The sequence below is a fragment of the Pseudoliparis swirei genome, chromosome 18, assembly GCF_029220125.1.
Source record: "Pseudoliparis swirei isolate HS2019 ecotype Mariana Trench chromosome 18, NWPU_hadal_v1, whole genome shotgun sequence".
NCBI classification, from domain to species: domain Eukaryota; kingdom Metazoa; phylum Chordata; class Actinopteri; order Perciformes; family Liparidae; genus Pseudoliparis; species Pseudoliparis swirei.
In genome coordinates, this window is record NC_079405.1 from 25937534 (window position 1) to 25960455 (window position 22922).

Sequence of the window (22922 nt, forward strand, 5' to 3'; positions counted from 1 at the left end):
TCTTTCTGCTCTCTGTCTCAACTGAACATGACTTCTAAGGAAAGGCTTTCTGTCAATGAGATGTTGTCGCATCTCTTCACACTACCTTTCAAAAGTTATTATGGTCCGTCTCCCCACTTGAACAACAAGGTCGACTTTGTGCTGCTAATGTCATGCAAATGGTTCCAGGCCCCACCAGAGACGCTGTGAGCCATGTCCAAGACATAAAAATCAGCATTTGAGCTCTTCATAACACCGTCAATCGAAAAGGTTACACGTGAGATGACTCATTTAGAGGGGAGGCGTGTGCATGAGGGCAGTTATTTCCAGCCACCATGTCTCTAAACCTACTCCATGTTTTCTCCCGTGTCATATGCTTTGATGACAGAGAAACAAGTTGTTTTATTAAAAGGGCATAACACTTATAATCATTTTCTGGAGGTTTAAATTGCTGGGGTCAAATTGACCTCACGGGTAAAAGATGTTATTATATTTGAAGGTAACAGGAGGTAAATTGGCTTTAAACAAAGAGCTTATAATATTTTTTTTGCAATTTCAACTTCTTACTCATAAGAGACACATTATAAAAAGGCCTGACCAATAGTCGTATGTTAAAATATTCAGTATATTGTCTGCTGTAGGTAACTATTAATTTAAATGAAGGCCAATTCGACTTTCCAATAAAGTGAAGTACATCTATATATTAGGGTTTTTTAAAGTGCCCGACATACCTACAGATTAACCTAATATTGATTAATTTGTGTTTGGTAAACCATTGAAGCCAAACAACACTGGGCTCTGTGTCCCGTGCTGCTCAGTTGCCCTCCAGGCCAGCAGGGGGCGCTGTCGACGCACTGAGCGCGTTCTCTAAGCCGTCAGCCATCTGCCGCAGTCAGTTCGCTAGATCCAGCGGGAATGGAAAATGGAGGACTGACCGAAGAGCGAGGGCATATTATCGGTATTTCGAGCGTGTAGGTGGGTAGAATGCAACAATATAATACAACCGCAATGTTTATTTAGTGTACTAGGGATTTCCCCCCTGGATACAACACGGTCTCGGTGGCGTTGCTCACGCAGTCGTTGTCCCGCTCCGGGAATTTCGAAGCTACGCTGCGTCTGACATTAGCTTTAGCTGTCACGTTAACGTGGATAAATTACAGCCAAACTACGCCATTTAATCTCACTCTGGCTGTTTGCTTCGGTTAGTCCGCTATAACTCTTGCTACAGAACGCATGCGTGTCATTTTGCGGGTTTAGTAGTTGACGGTAAACGCGTATTCCTCGAGCGTTAACGTTAGCTTAAGAGTTCTTCGCTAGCTAACCTGCGGGTTGAGTTTCCCGTTAGCTTGCACATGCTCGTGGTGGCTAATAGCGTTAGCTCGCTAGGAGTGTATTTTCTGCAACGCTCCCTTTTATCACGGTACCATACGAGTAAGAAGCGCAGATACATTTAAACGTGTTTAATCTATAAATGCAAAGTGTAAGCTACCACCCAAATAACGCATACGATGACAGACCACCGTGTTCATGGTTTAACGGGAGGTTCGCTAACGGTCGAGTGGTACCGCGCAGCCTATGGGTTCCTGCGGTGGTTGTTTCGTGTGTGCAGGAGGTAATCTAACAGTCTGCTATCGGCGATATAGTGACGCGTCGTATGAAGACAAGTGTCTGAACACGGTGTGTGATTGTGGTTGGCATCCAGGCCGCGTCGTCACTGACGGTGCAGCGTGCGCAGCAAGGCCCCCGGTGCAGCCTTTCGGTGGCGAGCACGAATCACCGGACCCGTAACACCCCACTTGCGAACATGGCATCGCGGTGTCAAAGTGCGACAGCGGCGATTCTGTATGGGTGAGAAAGACCCCCCCCCCCCCCGGTCGTCCCCGCGCCCCTCCCACCTCTCATGGCAACTGTTTCCCTGTCATTCACGTGGCACGGCTCCGGGACCGGGAGAGTCCTGATTAATCACTCTCTTTGGAGGGATTTGATTTATTATGTTATGTTGTCAGAATTGTACTTCACTCACAAATGAAAATGCTCTTCAAACGAGTGTAAACATGCTGTCCGATGTTACGCTATTTAGATTATTCCATGAGGTTTCTTAATTATTGTCAACAAATAGTTGCGCCTTCTGGTCTTGTTTTCCGTTTGCAGTAACTTTGAATAACACGACTGCAATCTGTCGAATTATAATCGTGTTTTGGGGTCTTTGTTAAGCAAATGTGGAATTGATAAATAATCCAGAAAAATGAAGATCACATTTTATTATTTTCATGGCTGAAGGGAAGTATTAACGTGTGTTTTCCTCTTTGGTAGATCCTTGTACCAAGACCGATGATTACTGGTGCACAGGCTTTGTTTTGTTTGAAAAACAACCGTTTCTCACCTACTGCTGAACCACAGGTAAAGTGACTATTTTTTATTATTATATGTTCTTAAATAAAAGGATCGCAATTTTGGCCCTGGACAATCTTGAGTGACGTACTTAATTCTCCTTTTCAATAAGACTAAATAGAATGAATTAAAGTTGTGTCGGGCCACAATTAATTTGGTTTTTAGACTTAACGATTAAGATGGATTCAAGACTATTCATTTTTAAAATGACTGAAATGGTTACTTATCCGCCGAGATATACACAGATACAATATATACACAGTAATAATACATCTACTGATGGCCTTCACGTTTTCAAAATAAGTGTTTTGGTTTCTTGGGGTTTTAGCGGTTCACAAAAGTCATTGATTGGTTCATATCTCGGTTTAGGTGTCAGGGGTTTAGTGCGAGTTCAACGAAATAAAATCCCTAATGCGTACGGATACGTATCTTTCCATTTGTCTATAACTTACCGTAGTGCAGATGTAAAAAACACACAATCCTCTTGCTGGTGACTTAGGAGCATTTACAATATTTCTGCATCGCACAAACATTTTCTCAAAGGCAACAAGTCACCAGAGGTTATCAAACTGTAAAACATCTGTTCTATGACATCAGAATTGACAAAAAAGAGACATTTCATGTAGTTCCACTGTGGCCATATTCATTTTCTGTAGCGTTAGCCTCAGCTATTGGTGAAATTGTTAACACAATTGTATTCCAGGCTTCCTCCTCAATTAAAGCAGCCCTAAGGTTGTTCAGGTCCGTGGTAAAATGGTGACATCATTGCATTCCCTCCTAGTGCTCCATGCTTCAAATCAACTTTTAGTGTTTATGTTTGTCAGAATTTAAGAGGAACAAGTATATTTACATTTTTGTTAAGAGATGGAGCAAACCCAGCGCTGCCTAGTTGATGCAAATGTGGCAACCCTCGGTATTTTTCACATTATAAAATAGTCATAGCTGGTCTTTTGTGCTCTTCTTTTAACTGTACACTATCTGTTTGAAAGTAGTGATTGACTCCATCATCAATGGAGAAGAATGAGAGCCCTGAGCTCTCTCTAGCTCCTGAACCAGAGCAGAGCCAGGACCCTTTGGATACCTGCTCTCAAGGTACCTTGGCTGAGCTTCTTTACCCTCACAATAAACGGGTGGGGATGTTGTAATACCTGGCACAATTGTACTTTTTAAATTTGGGGCACAATGTCGGTCGACTACGGGTCTTATCCGAGCCAAGCAATCACTTCATTTGTTTTGATTAATTTGCATGCTTGATGCTTCACAAACCAATCACGAGTGTCTTTGCTTTGTTACGCTGCATGCTATCTGTTTTGCCCACAGCCTTCTCTGGTTGTTTGTTCTCAGGGTTTGGAGACGGGGCGGGAGAGCAGATTCCAACAGAAAGCGAGGATGTGGCCAAAGAGACGTTAGAGGAGCCTGATGACAAATCCCCCAAGGCCAACAGTGAAGTGAAGAAGACTTGGTGTTTCCGACGGTCTACTGTCGCAAAGCGAGAGATGCCGGTGGAGGCGGCAGCCGACGGCAATGACAGCCGCGGTCCTGTACGCCGGAGCGGCAGGCAGCCGAAGCGCACCGACAAACTGGAGGAGTTCCTCTCGACTGCCAAAAGAGGGCTAAGGAGGAGCGCCCCTCCCAGTCTGGAAAGCGGCGATCCTCCTTCCCAGACCCCAACGGATGCAGAGACCGCCTCAGAGGCCAGCTTTGACGGTAACGCCGACGCCAGGGCCTCGGAGGACACGGTGGAGTCCCCAGAGAGGAGGACGAGAAGCAGCACGAGGAAAGAGCTCCAAAGGAGAAGTCGAGGCGGCCGACGGACCCGAGGAGGAGGAGGCGGCCGAGGAGGCGGCGGAGTGGAAGTCAAAAATGAGGGGAGCTCTGAGAACGAGGAGGACGGCACAGATGCTGCTAAGAAAGACCAGTTGGCGGATAAAGATGTGGAGAAAAAAGACAAAGAGGGTTCTCCCAGTCCGGAAGATTTAGGGAGCGCCAAGACAGAACAGCCTCAGCCGGAACGGGACTCTGAAGGCAAAGGGGATGTGGAGAAGAAGGAACACGCAGAGGAAAATGACAAAGAGGAAACCGGGGAGTCTGACGATGAGACGGACGAGGAGGGCACAGACAAGCCCAACGCAGTGTTGGTGAAACGTGGACCGATAAGAACCTACGTCAATAAAAAGAAGGTCGCCAATAAGAGCGCGCCAACCGTTAAAGGCGCTCCCGCTGCTACCGCCGCCGCTAACGCCGCCACTGCGACCGCCATCGCCATCGCCGCTGCGACTACAAACAAAGTCACTATTCTGGTCAAGAGAGAAGTCATGCCTAAAGCGACCCCCCCGGCTCCTGTGTTGGCACAGAAGCCTCCGACGCGAGAGGACAACGACGATGAGAACGACGATGAGAACGACTCCTCGACGTCTTCGTCTTCCTCCTCCTCCTCCTCGTCTATGGATTCGGACGAGGGAGATTACGACCCCAACGCCCTTTACTGCATCTGTCGCCAGAAACACAACAAAAGGTATCGTATCGTTTTTTTTTATACCCGTATCGGTGTGGATGTGATCAGGGACCGCGGCGTCTGGTTTTCAAAGGACGCGTGGGATGTAGTGACGTCTAGCGCGGCGGTTACAGATACCCAATGTGCCGAAAACACAACAATTCTTAATTTCAGTTGATTATACGCAAATAAAAACATAATAATCAACACGTTTTTCATTTCTGCCTGTAGATCCCCGTAGATCTCCCACGTTGGTCCTTTTTGAACGTTGCTATGTGAGAGATTTGGAGCATTTCTGTTAGCTCTGCAGCCAGCCGCTCACAGCGATCGCTGCTAACTACGGCAACAGTGCTGGCAGAGCTAACCTTGTTTTCCCGAGGGAGAACCTGAGGCGTTATTACCTGTAACTGTCGTATTGAGCTGGTCAGTGGGGCCAAGCTCACATGCACAAAGAGCGCACACACACACACACACACACACACGCATGGCCGAGCTTTGTCAATAATGTAAGGAGAAGCTTGGATTACTAACAGTTACATTTATTTCGTTCTCTACTCAAGACGCCTTTACTCGAATATCTTGACGTATAGATTCACGGTTAGCTGCTATATTACGACTCTAGACCCTTTACATTGCACCTATTTCAAAGTGTTATTCATGAAATGAAATTTATAATCAATTTAATATAATTTGTTCTTCGGCGCTACCCTCCTTGTTGTCGGCGACAACCACCGTCTGCAGCCACATGTCGTGTCCCTAATCTCCCGGTGAAGACTAAATGTGGCCCTAAATGTTCTGTGTTCACCAGGTTCATGATCTGCTGCGACCGCTGCGAGGAGTGGTTTCACGGAGACTGCGTGGGCATCACCGAGGCTCGCGGGCGCCTGATGGAGAGAAATGGCGAAGACTACGTCTGCCCGAATTGCACCGCCAAGAAGAACCAGGTGGTCAGACCCGCCACGGCCATCCTATCGACGAGTACGGACGTCGGGAAGCTCAAAGCGGCGACTTCGGCGCTCTCTTTTTACGCCGGGACCTCTGCGGAGAAAACCAACGCCGGCGGGGGAGACGCCGGTCTGTCGGCGTTCCAGGCTGCGTTGGCGCCTCCGTCCTCCGCCGCCGGAGCTGAAGAGAAGGGAGCGGAGGACATGGGCATCAAGGGCCGGATAGAGAAAGCTACGAATCCAACTGGGAAAAAGAAGATCAAGATCTTTCAGCCGGTAGGTTACAACTGCTCTCCACTTAAAAGGCGTTGAACTGTGGTCCCAGTCCAGCTACTCAATCATCGTCTTATTTGCTCTACTTTTAGTTTTCTCAGTGCGTGTCTATTATTTATTAACTTGATCCCCATTAGACGCCTTGGTGGCTGTGAAGCTTCCTGAGGTCCAAAGAATGGACAAAACAATGCATGTAATACAATCCATGACCTAAGACAGTTAAAATAGACGTCGGATACAAAGTACGGGCAAACGATAGGATGTATAGCATCACTACAGCCCATATACATTTCAATTAAGTAATTTAATTATTAACTTCTTCAAGGAAACATCAGGAATCTGGAAGGCAATTACGTTTTGGTCATCTGGTCCGTGGCATGTCAAAGTTAATATGACGCTATTGTTAAATATTTGATGCTGTAAACGGTTCATACGTCTTTCAGGGCTTACATCTGTCGCTGAAAAGTACATTTGAATTATTCTCCAATCTCTGACTTGCAGTGCTTCGTGACTCCGGCTGTTCTTGTGTGTGGCCGAACAATTTGATCAGTTTTCAAAATGCGATACGATTTGGTATATTGGAGGGAAGCATCGTTTATACATCCCCATTTTCATCGACAAACAAATAAAAATGATTGTTTGGTTTTCTTATGTTGGATCTGTACCAAACAAATGTGCTTTCTTAAGTCTGTAGAACGGGATGCGTAAGCGACACACTTTCTGCGGCACGATAACATTTAATATAACATGGTATTTTGACACATTTTGCCCTTTAACAAATATTTTTGATTTGTGTGCTTTTTAAATTGCAGTGGGATACGTTGTGATTTTAATTGTGCATGTGAGTGTTTCTGTGTTTCGGGAATACAGATCACAGGGTTCATACGGTCATGGAAAACCTGGAAAAGTCATGGAATTTTAAAATGGTTATTTCCAGGCCTGGAAAAGTCATGGAAAAAACTTAAATCATAAAAGTTTGGGAATAATCATGGAAATTGTTATAATCACATGTTCATTAACGCAGAGTTTGAAATAATTAATATGTTTTTTAAAGAAAGACGCTCAAAATATAAGCCGGCGTATGCTCTTTATACGCAAAATTTTCACAAATGTTAATGTTTATACCGAGATTTCAGTTTGGTCATGGAAATTTGGTTTAAAGTCATGGAAATCCATCGGTCAACATGTGTAAGAGCCCTGAGATCAGGTCCCAAAGACGGTACCTCCATATTCTAAATCTGTACACAAATGAATGGTTAATGGTTTAGTGATGGCAGCTTGAACCCGTTCTGCGAAGCTTCGTACACATCTTTAAAACTCCTGCGAGTAGTAAATTCTGTACGCTGGTATTGTCAAACTACGCGAAATGACCCCGTTGGTCATCGGCTGTTACTGTCATTGTGTGCCGATTGAAGCAGGCCCTCCAGCAGCCGGCCCAACCAAAGGCAGACCAGAAAGCGGCTCCGACCGTCGACAAGACGGCCGCCCCGACGGAGCCGAAAGCGCCGCCGGACACGGAGGAGAAAGTGGCGTCGAACGTGGAGGTGAAGACGACGCCGCCGCCGCCGTCGGAGGTGCCGAAGGAGAAGGCCGGCGAGGACTCGTCCCTCCCCAAGTGCATCGGGCCCGGCTGCGAGAACAACGCCCAGCCGGACTCCGTCTACTGTGGCAACGGCTGCATCCTGAGGCACGCCGCCGCGGCCATGAAGTCCATCACGGACGTCAAAGAGCCCACGCAGATGGCTCGGAGAACCAGGTCCGCGCCAAAGGTAACTTGGACCGTGTTCATGTTTTGTCCCCGATGAGAGGCTGTGCAGGGCAGCAGTGGATGTCTGTCATCGTGGAGTTGATATTAGACTTCTTCATCTTGTGTCTTTATCACCTTTTTGAGGCTTTCCTCACAGGGGTTTTCTAAGACTTGTATTTTGATGTCATGGCTGGTTTCACTGTTTCCTAATTTGAACACTCAGTTTATTCGTCATATGCATTTTTAAAGAGTATAACATATTTGTTTCCTCGCCCTGGCTGCACCCTCTGCATTTTGATGATGTCACAAGAGTCTCAGCCTGATTAAAGTGGTTCTGAAAGATTTACTGTTGCTCTGAAATGCCACCTGGAAGTGAAAGAGCAGAGCTAAATTTAACCGGTAGCTGCTGCTTTCTAACGTAATGCAGATTGTGTGGGTTAGCCACCTAATTTTGGTCTTCGGCTGTTTCATAACAAGAAGCCGACTCGCTGTTGCCCATGGGCTCACCGTGGTAACCGGGATGTGTTGGGAACTTGCAGTGGATCAGGTCAAGTCCAAAGGATCAGATCCCAATGAGCAAGTGGACCATTAACTGACCGATGGCTCATGGGAACAAGTGATCGTGAAATGGTCTAAAGCTCAGCATGTGTTGAGAAATGTGTTTAGAACCCAATGACCACATTGTTTTCCTTTATGTAATTCATTTTCTAAACGGGTGATAACATAACAATGTCGTTGCCCATTTCCTGTTATGTCTAGTTTTGCTCTTCAGTCAACAGCTCCCTGTGCTGTCAAAGCTGGATTAAATCCATGTGCTTTCAGATCATTGAAAGACCAAATGGACTTTTGGGATTGAACCTTGAGTGAGGGGGGAGCGAGTAAACATGATGTCCTCTAAACAAACATATCTTACCCTGCATGCATTGCAATGTTTAATTCCTTCAAGCTTAATGAACTGCTATTTGGCTGACGGCGTCGAGCCAACTCCCTAAAGTCAATGTCTGACATTTTACTTTTGGCTCGCTGTATTTTTCATAGAAATATGTCCAGATCTACAGAAGCTTCGCTGCTGCATGCAGAGCAATGTAGCTGGGCCAATGGAAAGTGGTGTAAGCGGTAATATACAATGCACACGGACCTGAGCAGGCAAACGGAAGACTGAAAGGGTTCATTGCCGTTTGTTTACCACAGTTGTATTTTCCTAGCATCTTGTGGGGGAATCCATCATTTTTTCTGACAAGCGATCAAGTCCAACGTGTCTGTTTGATCAAACGTTGTTCGCCGAGTGCTTTTTGACTAAAAAGCCGGAATGTGTTTCTCTCCCCGTCCACGCAGAGGAGCGTCACTGGTGGGAGGAAGAAGAAAGCCCAGCAGGAGTCTGACAGCGAGGAAGACCACAGTGCTGATCCTGATGATGATGATGAGGAGGAGGATGACGACGAGGATGACGATGACTACGAAGATGAGAATGCCGTGGAACAGCCGCCCCCGCCGGCCACCGCGTCCTGGTCCAGCGACCATAATTACATTGCAGTAACACCAGAAAAGACTACACCCATATCACCAACAGTGTTAAACAAAAAGTGTATGTATCTCTTTGACGGTCTGGGGGCTGTTGTTGACACCACGTTGTTGTTGTTTTGCATTATAAATGTGGTTCGTGTGGCGCCAACGTCATTTAGAAGCGATCCGTACATACGGGGGACCAACGCGAGCGCTCCGGAGATCACCTCCGGACCTAAAAACCAAACCTTCTGCAAAGTGTTGTGATTTTGATCATGTTAATATAAGGCTTTGAGAATGAAATGTTGGCAGCTGTTAGGAAAAAAAAAGGTAAGTGCGATAATGGTTGCTTTGGGTAAGTATTCAATAATCCAGAACCTTTATTTTGAAAGGGGCACTCGACAGGCTGCACTCATCCAGATCCTTTCATTATCACCGCTACGAGGCACGAGAACACGAGTGCACTCGGCCTCCCGTGGCTGTGATGTCACCGGGATGAGCTCAGCTCTGGGAAGTCTTCACGGAGAGCCTGCGATTTAATTTAAATGCAGGAGCGGGAAAAAACTAAAGGCGAGGAGCGTCTTTAACGCATGATGATCCAGCATTATGGGTCGAGTAGGATCCAGCTTTACTTAACCCTTCGTGTCCCATGACAGACTAAAAGTAAGGATACCGCTGCTGGATCAAATTTGAACCATTACTTTTTTAATGGACTCGCTGCAGGGCTGAAGTGAGACACCGTTACAGGACCACATGCAGCAATGAAAGGAGAGCCTTGACCTCTAGTGCTTCGCCGTGACAAGTAGAGGTGATGAGGACTGGTGTGTTGTGTGGTCTTTTCGAGTGATTTCCTGTGACAACCCACATAAGTCTCCACTTCCTGGGTTCATCGCGGCAGCTGTTGTCATTAAAAAGGTCCTCCTTTCCTCCAGCAGGTAGGTGTCCCACAATCAGCCCGTTTTGTTGCGGACGACTGAAGTTACCGGCTCACATTGGGCTGCTCTTGTTTTTTCTGTTGTTGGTAAACAGGCTGACGGCAAAGTTTTTGATTCATATTGAATTAACTATTCGTATTGCAGAACTACTCGTGGGAAACACTGGCTTTGAAATAAAAGGTGATATAACAGCTTTTAGGATGCCTTGATTGATTATGTGAGCGGTGTTGGCTTGCTGTAGGATATCCCGAGAGGTTCATACGACTGATAAATCTACTCTACACTGGAGAGCGAAGAGAACCGAGCCACGGGAGCCAGACCGCCTGGAGACAGCGCACTGAAGTCCAGGAAGGCCACGGCAGAAGATGGAGGCCGGAGACCCGGCTGATCCCAAAGAGTCAGAGGAGGGAGACCCGGCTGATCCCAAAGAGTCAGAGGAGGGAGACCCGGCTGATCCCAAAGAGTCAGAGGAGGGAGACCCGGCTGATCCCAAAGAGTCAGAGGAGGGAGACCCGGCTGATCCCAAAGAGTCAGAGGAGGGAGACCCGGCTGATCCCAAAGAGTCAGAGGAGGGAGACCCGGCTGATCCCAAAGTCAGGAGGGAGACCCGGCTGATCCCAAAGAGTCAGAGGAGGGAGACCCGGCTGATACCACAGATTCAGAAGAGCTGGGCTCAACTTTTTTTACCGCACATTTTGCACCTGATGTGTATTTAGTGGAAAGTTTGTTGCAATGAAATGTGGATAGTTGGTTTCACCTCTTTCTTTCTTTGTTGTTTAAATCCGGTCATTGAAGGAATTCTCTGGATCCTCCTGGATAAGATAGCGAGGGTTCATCTTTAGCAAATGCCTCCTGATCAGTAAGACCACTGGTTGCGATCAGGAGGAAGGAAACGATGGCGCGTTGATCTGCTCTCTGTGATGCGGCCGTCTTCAGAAGCCGGTTTGACTGGTGGCTCGGGGTCCCGGTGCTGTCGCTCGGCACCACAGTGAGCTTCATGAGTGGGCGTGTGGTCGGTGTTCTGGTGGGGTTCACGCTGCAACACGACGGAGGATGAACTCATCTGCAGATGAAAGGGTTGATGAGGGTGTGTTGTCAAACGGGTCTCGGTGCAACTTTGTTGGATATACTCTTTTTATTTAGTTTGGGGAAATGTTTCATGCATTTGTACCTGCTTTATTTACTGAAATGAAAAGAACCATGAATAAGATTTGGATCTAGTTTCGGGTCGGAGCTCATCGCCTCATCTGATGGAGGTTTGTAGTTGAACTGATAGGAATTCATTTTTATTTTTTATGTTAACAGTTTGAGATGGGAGTTATGAATATCTAGCTGGTCTCAGATCACTAACCTCTCCTGTTCGGTTCTGTGTGCCCAGAGAAGTCGCTTTAGCTCAGCGATATGCAAACTATTAAATAATTGGGAAGAATATGTCTTCCCTAAATACACCTGCTTCAACAGTACAATATCTTTCATCCACTGCTACAAATAAACAAGGGCTTTATAACTGCCCAGGTGTCCACACTGTTTATTTCAGAATGTATTTCAGTGTTCAGCTTGTACACGGTTACTAATGTGTACTTACTAATGTGTACTTATGCGTGTTCTGTTTGTTCAACTAAATGAAATTTAACAATAACAATGCAATCTTTTTGATTATAGGGCCCCACAGCATCCTGATGTGTATTGTTACAATACTGTCCCTCTGCATGTCCTGTTGTGAATGATAGGCATGTTTTTTGTTTCCAGCCCCCCAGAAAGAAGAGAAGCCGAGCGAGAAGGACCAGAAGGAGAAGGACCCGGTCCCGGCTCCTGAGATTCCTCCGCCGGCGTCCGCACCGCCGGTCAAAGGAAACAAGAAGTCCCCGGCCACTAGAGCGGCCAAGGTCACCCCGAAGGGCAAGAAGCCTTCCCCGTCAATCGCCACCACCAAGGGGTCCAGGAAACCCGCGGCGCCCCCGAGTAGAACCGCGGCAAAGTCCAAGAAACAAGGCCAGGTGCCGGCCCACGCCCCGTCTCGCCCCCCCGGCGGTCCGATCCACGCCACGGGAGCGCTGAGAGTCACCAAGTCCAACTTCACCATTCCCAAGAAGGCGCCGCAGCACAAGGAGGTTCCTTCCCCGGGCAAGTCCTCCTCCTCCTCCTCCTCCTCCAGAGTCCCGTCCACTCCCTCCAGCCACTCGTCGGCCTCCAGGGCGGCACATCCGGCGCCATCGGCGGCCGTGGCGGCCCTGGCGCTGCCGCCCAACAACCAGATGAGGACAAACATCCGCCGCTCGCTGACGGACATCATCTACAAGAGGTAGGAGTCGCCACCAAACGCAGTCCAGAATACTTGTTGAAAATGAACCTCTAAATCTTTACCACCTTTTTTCAAACGGCAAACAAAACGTACGTGTTGTTTTTTTCCCCCCGCCAGGGTGAACGACAGCGACGATCTGAAGAAGACTGAGAACGAGGTGACGAGGCTGTCCGTCGCCATCGAGAAGGAAATGTTCAACCTCTGTCTTAACACCGACAGCCGCTACAAGAACAAGTACAGGTCCCTCATGTTCAACCTGAAGGACCCCAAGAACAAAGTGAGCGGACATGAACGCACACTCGTCTTTTCTGTCGAGTACACACGGTGTTCAGGAAGGGGAGGCGACAGCCCGACCCGCTTCACGTTGATGTCCCCTCCCGTTGAGATGTTAAATTCCCCGTGTTGTGTTTCTCAGGGCTTGTTCTACAGGGTGGTGGGTGGCGAGGTGAGCCCCTTCAGACTCGTGAGACTCAGTGCGGAGGAGCTGCTTTCCAAAGAGATATCCGAGTGGAAGAAGCCAGACGGCGCGGAGGTAAGCGTCACGTCCCTCGAACTGAAACGCCAAGTCGACTTCGAGCTCAAAGAGAGAGGTTTTTTTTTCAAGAGAGAAACTGTTCTCCGCGATGTGTGTGATTGCTACAGCATATGCGGTTGTCCCCTCTAGGCCCAGTCTCCCGGTGCGAGGGGGCATTCCAAGTCGGGCAGCAGGCACGACACCAGCTCCCACGGCCTGGATATGGAGGACGCTCCGCCAACGTCCGATACAGATGTATGTATCTCTGCCACCGCTTCTTCTTCTACTTCCTCTCGCATGGCTTCTGCTGCAGTAAGTGGTGGCATGCTGTCTTTCTCTAGCTTTCTTTCTCTAGCTGTTCACATGAGGTGTTAGACATGTCTGACCATGTAAAGACCAGAGCAGGTCGGTCAGCTTGCCAACTGTCCTGGTTTTCCAACGCGGTCACAGGGTTCGTACGGTCATGGAAAACCTGGAAAAGTCATGGATTTTTAGAAATGTTTATTTCCAGGCCTGCAAAAGTCCCCAAAGTTTTTGGAAAAGTCATGGAAATTTGTAATATTCATATTAGTACATTTACACAGTTTGATTAAAAGAATAAACATTAAATATATATTCTTCGAATCAACCTATTGTCTCTTAATCATGTGTGTCTTTTAAGGTGTCACTCGTGCATACACCAAGATTTCACAAAAATGTTTGATCATGGAAATTTGGTTTAAAGTCATGGAAATCCATTGGTCAGCATGTGTATGAACCCTGTGTTACTTTCTTTGAGTCTTTCTTCATTGTTTGGCATTAAAACCTACCTGAGTCTACTTTGCTCAGAATCCAATATTATACATGAGTAATCTCGCGTTCTGTGCGTGACCATCGTCTGCTCTGTGTTGACGGGGGTCCATCTTGTCTCTGTCCACAGGACCAGGATGAGTCCTGCGTCCCTCCTTCAGCGTCGGCTCAGCCCTCGGCTGCGGAGGGGAACAGCGGCATGCTGGATATTTACGGTACCATGCTCAAAGACACCACCTCTCAACACAGGACTCACCTATTTGACCTCAACTGTAAAATATGCACAGGTAAATGAGGCGGCGAGAGAGAGAGCGTTGCCTTCAAAGTCAGCCGGTGAACTCGACAGTGTGTTGGACGGATATAACGGATGACTCTTTTAAAAAAATCTTTCCCTGTAGGTCAGAAGTCCGAAGACGAGCCGGCGGCTAAGAAAGCCAAACTGAACAAGAAGCCTGAACCTCGGCCTGCCAGACCGGAGCAGCATTTGTCAAAGTCGGGGGATGTCTCCCCCGCCGGCTACGCGCCGGCCCCCACGGCTCACCAGCACCAAGACCCCTCCGCCTACCCGATCCCCCCGTCCTACCCGACTAACATGGAGCCGGCGGTCCCAGAATCGCTGCAGCAGCAGCAGCTGGACCTCAGTTTGCTGGCGCCGCTGGCCCAGGCCCCCGCGCCCATCATCAACCCCACCGTGTCCTCCGTCAGCATCACCCGCAGAGACCCACGCATGGCGAGGCACAGCGCCGCTGTGACGGTCACCTACCCGCCTCCGGAGAAACCCATCAACAACTCCGCAGAGCCCCTCCCAGCTCCCATCGGCGCCCTGGTGGACGTGGCACCCAAGGCGCCGCTGCCAATGCCCCCGGCTCCACCGTCTGCGGCCAAAACAAGGTGCTCGATCTCACCACACTGTCATGAATTAACATTACAAACTAAAATTGCATGAATATATGTAAAAACTCATTTTTGTACATGCTAGAGTCGAGCATGATAGGCAGAGTCATTGTTCTAATCTTTGAGGAACGCCCTGTAGACAATAAATGGGATTCGGGCCTTTAGATTTTGGGTTTTCCCTAAAAGAAAGACGTGTTTTGTTTCTCTGCAGTTCATCCGTGCCGCCTCCTGATGGTGAGACGGCAATCTTCCTCCACGGCCAAGAGAAGATTTGGAAAGGGTTAATCCACATGCCGTCTGTGGCCAAGTTTGTGACCAAGGCGTACCTGGTGTCGGGATCCTTCGAGCACCTGAAGGAGGTTAGCAACTCAGCCCGGTGATCAGGCTTCATTTCAAAGACTTTGGGCCAAGGGTTGTCAAATTAATGTTGTTGATGTCGTGCAGGATTTGCCGGACATCATTCATGTCGGAGGACGGATATTGCCGAGCATGGTGTGGGATTACGTCGGGAAACTCAAAACATCGCTCTCAAAGGTTTGTTCGCCGGGAAAACAATAATCTGTACTGGAGTGCTTTCTTTAAAGGCCTCTCATCACTCACACGCTCCACTGCTTCTCTTTGTTGTTTTCAGGAGCTGTGTCTGATCCGTTTCCACCCAGCCACGGAGGAGGAGGAGGCGGCGTATGTCTCTCTGTTCTCGTACTTTAGCAGCAGGAGACGCTTTGGTGTGGTGGCGAACAACAACCGTCGCATCAAAGACCTCTACCTCATCCCGCTGAGCTCCAGGGACCCCTTACCCTCCAAACTCTTACCGTTTGATGGGCCAGGTAAGCGTTTACAAGAGAACACAAACGTACCTTTTTGACACGAGTGTAATTTATTTAGTGAGTATAGTTGGCGTCATTTCTGTTGTTGGACTCGTGGTGGAAGTGAGAGCCTGTGTTTAATTCACGGGTTTGTACAGCAGGGGTCACTGGTGATCCATGTTGAGTGGCCGACTTCTGTGCCAATAACAGCTGCTGTGCTCTCCACTGTGTATCTAACTTTGTATCACACATTTCTAATAAAGGAAGTTTGCCAGTCTCAGCCTGTTTGTTAAGACTCCTACACACACACACACACACAAACAATAAGTTTATACCACGCTGGTGTTCACATGGTAGCGCGCTGCACCACTGGTTTAAACCACTGGGGCTTAAGATGTCTTCCTAAATGAAGCATTAGTGCTTAATGTAAACTTTGCAACCAGTGGTTGTACAACGCAGTGGACAGTACCCACAATGCAATTAGAGTTGCGGTAATCTGCAGCTGCATATTGTGCCCCAGAAAGTGAATATTAGATGCAAGCGTTTGTTTTCTTCCTTTTTATTAATTGCATAGCTTTAGAAAAAATATATATACAACTTGATTTTGTCTGATGTTTCTGGTTATGATGCTATATCACATTTTATGTATGCACCTGGAGATAAACCAGAATTATATTGCAGTTTTTGGCAATTTCCTGGTGCAATCTAGCGATGTCTGAATGATTTAGAGGGTTTTCTATTTGTTTATTTTAACTCTTGGTTTTATCTGGCAGGCAATCTACAAAGTAATTACACAAACACAAACCTAATGATAACAAATGTTTCTTAGCAGCTTGCCTCCTTCACATAATCATGGATGTTGCTTTACTTTTGTTTGATGATTACTAACTATACCGCACATTTCGACTATTCGTCGTATAATAGGATATACTTGAGATAACTTTATATAGGATAACGCTTCTTGTCCTATTAATTCTTTATGTATGTATTGGGGAACATATTTCACATGCTCTCATTTCACCAGGTCTTACTGTCCAAGTCAGAAATGCTTTTGTTTTCGTAGTTTATAGAAAGAATATCCCTCTGTGTTTAGTTTTTTATTGTATCTGTTAGTTCATATGCACATGTCCTCAAAGATTCTTGTGTGATTCTTCCATTTTGCAGGGCTTGAACCAGCTCGTCCAAACCTCCTCTTGGGGCTGCTGATCTGCCAGAAGGACAGAAAGCGAGCCGCTGCTCCATTGGAAGCTGAGGAGAAACGCTTCAAGATGCAGACCAAAGACGCCGATGACACTGGCCTTCCAAAGCCTTCTCCTCTGGTCAGAACCGAAAGAAGCTCACGGCAGATTCACGAAATCCCCTTCAGCACAACTCCTTCAGGGTCACCTCCACTCACCACCTCCGAGACCTCAAGCAGCAGCGTGGCCACCTCCTCCGTCTACTCTTTTCTGTCCTCTATCAAAGCTACAAGCGCCACCGCCGGCCGGGACTCCCCGTCCTCATCCAGCTCTATTGCTTCCTCTGCAGCGACCACTACTCCTCTACAGACCATTCTCAAAACTCTTTTCGGGAAGAAAAAGCAAGACTCTGAAGCGTCCAACTCTCCGTCTGATCCGGTTGGTGAACTCTCGGTCCAGGCCTCGACAATGTTGGACCCTATTGTGCAGCAGTTTGCGCACATTTCTAAAGAGAAACAAGTGCAGGAGGACGAAGATGACCGGCCGTACGATCCAGAAGAGGAGTATGACCCCGGTAGTGGCTACAATTTGCCGAAGAAGCCCGTTGAGGTCGTAAGCAAGCCTGACGCCTCGAAACAGTCCGATACAAATGAAGTTGACGATGTGGCGTACGACCCAGAGGATGACTCGATATTTGAAGATGTGAAACCGGTCGTACCGAGTCAATTTCCGGTTGCAACTGAATTGCTAACTGATTCCCAAAAAATCTTAGAAAGCCTTAAACAGATCGGGGAACAGGCGTTCCTGAAAAAGGTGGAACAGCCGACGTCTTCTACAGGGACACCTAGTGCCTCGTTGACACTCCCCGACGCACTCTTAACTCAAACTACCCAATCTCTTTTGGCCAATACTCAGCTCATGCAGCTTGGCAAAAAGGTTGAGGAACTAGTGAAAGCTTCATCGATTTCTCCCTTGATCAACCAGAAGAGAGATCCCCGACAGAGCCGGGACCCTCGACAGGCGTCGTCCGGCAAGAAATCGACCGACGTCCCTGAGGATCAAGAGGAGACGTCTGCTCTGTCTGTGGATTCGACTCTTTTCTCACAAGCTGTGGTCCAAGAACCTCCGGTGTCCAATGTAGCCGAACTCCCGGACTCCTCTCAAGGCCCCGATACATCGCTGCCTCGTGAGGAGGTGAAAAGTGAGACGCTACCCTTCATGCAGTCGAGTGATGCGGAGGTCGCAATTCCATTATTGGGAGAGGACGTAGACCCCGATATGGAGGTCAACTACATGGATGAGCCGGAAGTTAAAACTGTGGAAGCTGAGCCGATCAAGGCAGAAACCGAATTGGACATGTATAGTATTTGGCCAAACGCTGCAAGTATTTTAAAAGCTAATGAGGACTCCGATTATGAGGAGAATAGCCAAGATGCATCCAACGCTAGTTATTATGACGAGCCCACCTCCACAATACCTTTGACGATCCCAGTTCTCACTCAAAGCACAACGATGGTTGACCCTTCCAAATCGCTTGAGCCTTATCACATGCCGCGTCACATGTCGGGCTACGACGGCGAGTATCGACCTCCAGCTGACCTTCCCCAAATATCCAACTTCCCCCATCCGATGCAAGGACAAAACCTGACGGTAAGGCCTCCGATGTCTATGCCTCCACCCATGCAAGGTCTTCCTCCAATGTCGGGCCCCCCTTCTATGCAGAGACCCCCTCCATCCATGCATGTTTCTCCCCTTGTGCGTGGTCCTCTCCCCATGCAGGTTGACAACAGCCAGCAATATGGTCTTCCTCCGACTGCATACCACCCTCCCTATCAGAACCAGTGGCCAGGCTCCCAACCACCGCAGCAGCAGCAGCAGCAGCCGCAGCAGCAGCAGCCGCAGCAGCAGCCGCAGCAGCAGCAGCCTCTTTCTGGACCCCCACTCCAGAATATCATGCCACTGAGAGGACCCCCACCATTCCCTCCAACGGCACAGAGAGGTCTTGCTCCTCAAATGTTTAATTCCTCCATTCCCCCACAGCACATTGGACAGCAAGGCCTCCCTCCCGGCCTTCCCCCACGTCCTTCTTTTGATGGACAGAACAGTTTACCCCCACCACGGTTCGCTGGTCCTCCACCACCCTTTAATTTCCCTGCAAACAGAGGTCCTCCTCCACCTTTCACTGGGCCACCTCCCAGTCACTTTGAAAACAGACTCCCTCCTCCGTCCCACTTCCCAGGGCCCAGGGGTCCCCCACCATCTCAGTATAGGGACCATGGGGCTCAACCCCCGATTGTGGACCCACCGAGAGGCCCTGCAGAGCACTACAACAGAGACCATCCTAACTCTTTCAAACTAAGTGTGGACCAGAACCCAAACCCTCTCCATATGTTTAAAGACAATCATGGTCCCCTGCCAGGTCCAGCATACCGAGGACCTCCACCTAACCAGTACGAGGACAGAAGAGGCCCACCTTCCAGCAGCGAGATGAGCGGACAGCACTTCAATCCACATAACCAGTACGAAAGCCCCAGACCGCTCTCCTCACCACCACATCGAGGATCGTTTGATGAGCACCGCGGTCTTCTCCTTCAGGAGAATAGACCCCACCCGTCTCAGAGTTTTGGAGGATCGGAGCGGTACCGCTTAGATAGGCACTCTGATGAGGCTAGACCTGTTCGCCACCCTGATGAGGCGAGACCTATTCGCCAACCTGATGAGGCGAGACCTGTTCGTCAACCTGATGAGGCGAGACCTATTCGCCAACCTGATGAGGCGAGACCTGTTCGCCAACCTGATGAGGCGAGACCTGTTCGCCAACCTGATGAGGCGAGACCTGTTCGCCAACCTGATGAGGCGAGACCTGTTCGCCAACCTGATGAGGCGAGACCTGTTCGCCACAGTGGGCCTCTACTGCCAACTCCTCCAGACACTCCCCATGGTCCGCCAAGTCGCCTGGGAACCCACAGTCCTGATATGCCACGGGACGACCCCTGGCGCCACCACTCTCCCGAAATGATGCGAAGGAGCAGCATCACCCGAGAGGAATCAGACCCACGCATCGGAGATCGCTTCAGTTTCTTTGAAGGAGTGCACAGAGAACTTGCTCCTGGTCCTTCCCAAACCGCTGAAGAGAGACTGAGGGAGCTGTCTGAGGACTGCCGGAGTGAAAGAGAGCGGGAAGTCCCCCACGAAGGAAGGCCACCATGGGACAGAGGACAGGGCAAGCGGTGGAGCAGGGAGCGAGAGTGGGATCGAGCCAGAGAAAGGGACCGCGATCCGGAGCGTGTCCGAGAAAGAGACCGCGATCCGGAGCACAGCAGAGAAAGAGACCGCGATCCAGAGCGTCCTCGAGAAAGAGACCGGGAACCGGAGCGTCCTCGGGAAAGAGACCGCGATCCTGAGCGTCCAAGAGAAAGAGACCGCGATCCGGAGCGTCCTCGAGAAAGAGTCCCCGATCCGGAGCGTCTTCGTGAAAGAGTCCCCGATCCGGAGCGTCCTCGTGAAAGAGTCCCCGATCCGGAGCGTCTTCGTGAAAGAGTCCCCGATTCGGAGCGTCCTCGTGAAAGAGTCCCCGATCCGGAGCGTCTTCGTGAAAGAGTACCCGATCCGGAGTGTCCTCGAGAAAGAGTCCCCGATCCGGAGCGTCCTCGAGAAAGAGTCCCCGATCCGGAGCGTCTTCGTGAAAGAGTCCCCGATCCGGAGCGTCCTCGAGAAAGAGTCCCCGATCCGGAGCGTCCTCGTGAAAGAGTCCCCGATCCGGAGCGTCCTCGTGAAAGAGTTCCCGATCCGGAACGTCCTCGTGAAAGAGTACCCGATTCGGAGCGTCCTCGTGAAAGAGTCCCCGATGCGGAACGTCCTCGAGAAAGAGTTCGAGATCCGGACCGCACCCGAGAAAGAGACCACGATTCGGAGCGTAGCCGGGAGAGAGACCGCGATCTTGTGCGCGGCCGAGAAAAAGACCGCGATCCGGACCGCACCCGAGATAAAGATCCAGATCCGGAGCGCACTCGAGATAAAGATCCAGATCCGGAGCGCACTCGAGATAAAGATCCAGATCCGGAGCGCACTCGAGATAGAGTCCCCGATCCGGAGCGCGCCCGAGAGAAAGATCGCGAACCCGAGCGCGCCCGAGAGAAAGATCGCGAACCCGAGCGCGCCCGAGAGAAAGATCGCGAACCCGAGCGCGCCCGAGAGAAAGATCGCGATCCGGAGCGCGTCCGAGAGAAAGATCGCGATCCGGAGCGCGTCCGAGAGAAAGATCGCGATCCGGAGCGCGTCCGAGAGAAAGATCGCGAACCCGAGCGCGCCCGAGAGAAAGATCGCGAACCCGAGCGCGCCCGAGAGAAAGATCGCGAACCCGAGCGCGCCCGAGAGAAAGATCGCGATCCGGAGCACGTCCGAGAGAAAGACCGCAGCAGAGCGAAGGAGGGCGAGAGGCACAGGGAGACGGAGGGAGAGCGACACAAGGATCAAGACACCGATAAGAGGAGGGACCGCGAGAAGGACCGACCCAGGGATTCTGACAGGAGGGATTCTGACCGCGACAAAGGGAGAAACCGGGATCGAGAACGCGAACGGGATCGAGACCGGAGACGGGACAGATCTCGAAGCCGGGACCGGGACCGCGGGAAAGACAGGGGCAAAGACAGGGAGAAAGATAGAGACAAGGACAGGGACAAGGACAGGGACAGGGATCGTCGGGACAGGAGCAGAACTAGAGAAAAGAAAGAGGAGAAAAAAGACAGTAAAACTGATACAACCAAGAAGGGCGAGAAACCTGCAGAAAATGAGAAGAACGCGTCCTAGTGCCGGTTTTATTGACACTACGCGGTGGTTTTGAGACGCGGTTGAGATCCAGTTGTCTCACTGTAAATGGAGATGAGCAGTATTTCGTTATTTCCACATTTGTGTTAGTGCTAGAAGAAAAAAACGGTTTGACACGGTTTGTATTTTTTTTTTGTCGCTTAAAGGTTTCTAACTTTGTTTTATCACATTTGAAAAATGAAAACGAGCGCCGTCGAAGTTGCTCGTCGACAAGATGTAGGTCACTGAATCCTATGACTTGTGTACCTTTCTCCTGTACAAGCAGGTTTTTTTTAAAAAAGAAAATTATGTAACTGAGTAACACACTATTTGCAATATGTAAATATGAATGTATTTGTGTATATACTGATGTTTTTAATCATACTTTTCTAAGTAGAGAAAATAAAAGCCATATATCTGAGATGGATAATGTGAAGGTTAAGGAAACACTGTTTACACACAACGTGTGTGTGTGTTTATATGTCCAGCAGCGTTGAACTTAAAGGCTCCGGCTATCTACAGTATACATCCTCATCTATGGTTGTTCATGACATGTCCTGATTTTCTTTGAGTGCGACCAATTAAACCCGGTTTATGAAATGCGTGTTTCTGTCGTCTTAATGGTTCAAGTGTGTATTCAGTTTAGGTCGTGAGAGATAACTAGAATGGGCACTCGGTAGAGCGCATACCTTCGCCGCAACCACTTTTTTGGTCCCTTTTCATGACCTTTGACCCGATCGATCCCAACATCTAATCAAATGGCCCCCGGATAATAACCAATCATCCCACCAAATTTCATGCAATTCGGTTTAATACTTTTTGAGTTATGCGAGTAACACGCATATAAATAAATAAATGCACGACGATCAAAACATAACCTTCCGCATTTTCAATGCGAAGGTTATGATGTGAAACTGCTTAGCTTGCAGCTAAGAGCCGTTCCCGGTTGTAAGGCGTCACATGACAGCCAGTCAGACACGTTAGACCAGTGCCAAGGAATGCGTTTTAGTTGCTGCGCCTCCAAATATAATATGCTACTTTTTGACATCCCGGTCATATGACGTATATAAGCAACCTTCAGCAAGATGCACTTTTGTAGAACCAAATCTAATCAACTTAAATCCCAAATAAGGTCACTTTACTGCAGTTTGGCAGAATCCGACATGTTCACTTATGAACCGCTTTATTGGTCAGCTGTGATGTTTAAAGATCTTTAAAGTCATCGTTTTTCTTCTGTTATTGCGTTTTAACATTCTGCTTTAATACCAGAGATTGGCTTTACCAAAGCAATAACTTTTTATTCGGCCTTAAAGGCAGTTTTCTACATATTTATGTGCCTAATCACATTATTCTGCTTAATGCTCCGA

The 22922-nt window shown here is 48.8% G+C and overlaps 1 protein-coding gene across 5 annotated transcripts; it reads left to right on the forward strand.

Annotated features, from left to right (window-relative positions):
* Nucleotides 1-863: 863 nt before the first annotated feature.
* Nucleotides 864-22159, forward strand: LOC130207968 (death-inducer obliterator 1-like). 5 transcript variants are annotated; one of them, XM_056436782.1, is made up of 18 exons: nt 864-954; nt 2293-2379; nt 3363-3462; nt 3715-4885; nt 5673-6084; nt 7497-7850; nt 9164-9413; nt 12016-12568; nt 12686-12845; nt 12984-13100; nt 13233-13394; nt 14002-14158; nt 14270-14762; nt 14977-15124; nt 15210-15299; nt 15397-15592; nt 16736-18399; nt 18529-22159. In XM_056436782.1, exons 3-18 carry the CDS (start codon nt 3381-3383, stop codon nt 21556-21558), a joined length of 9039 nt encoding a protein of 3012 aa, XP_056292757.1. In that variant the 5' UTR covers nt 864-954; nt 2293-2379; nt 3363-3380; the 3' UTR covers nt 21559-22159. The 5 variants fall into 5 exon arrangements, with proteins under 5 accessions (XP_056292757.1, XP_056292754.1, XP_056292753.1 ...); XM_056436779.1 differs by having other exon boundaries at nt 3360-3462; nt 16736-22159; XM_056436778.1 differs by having other exon boundaries at nt 16736-22159.
* Nucleotides 22160-22922: the final 763 nt, after the last annotated feature.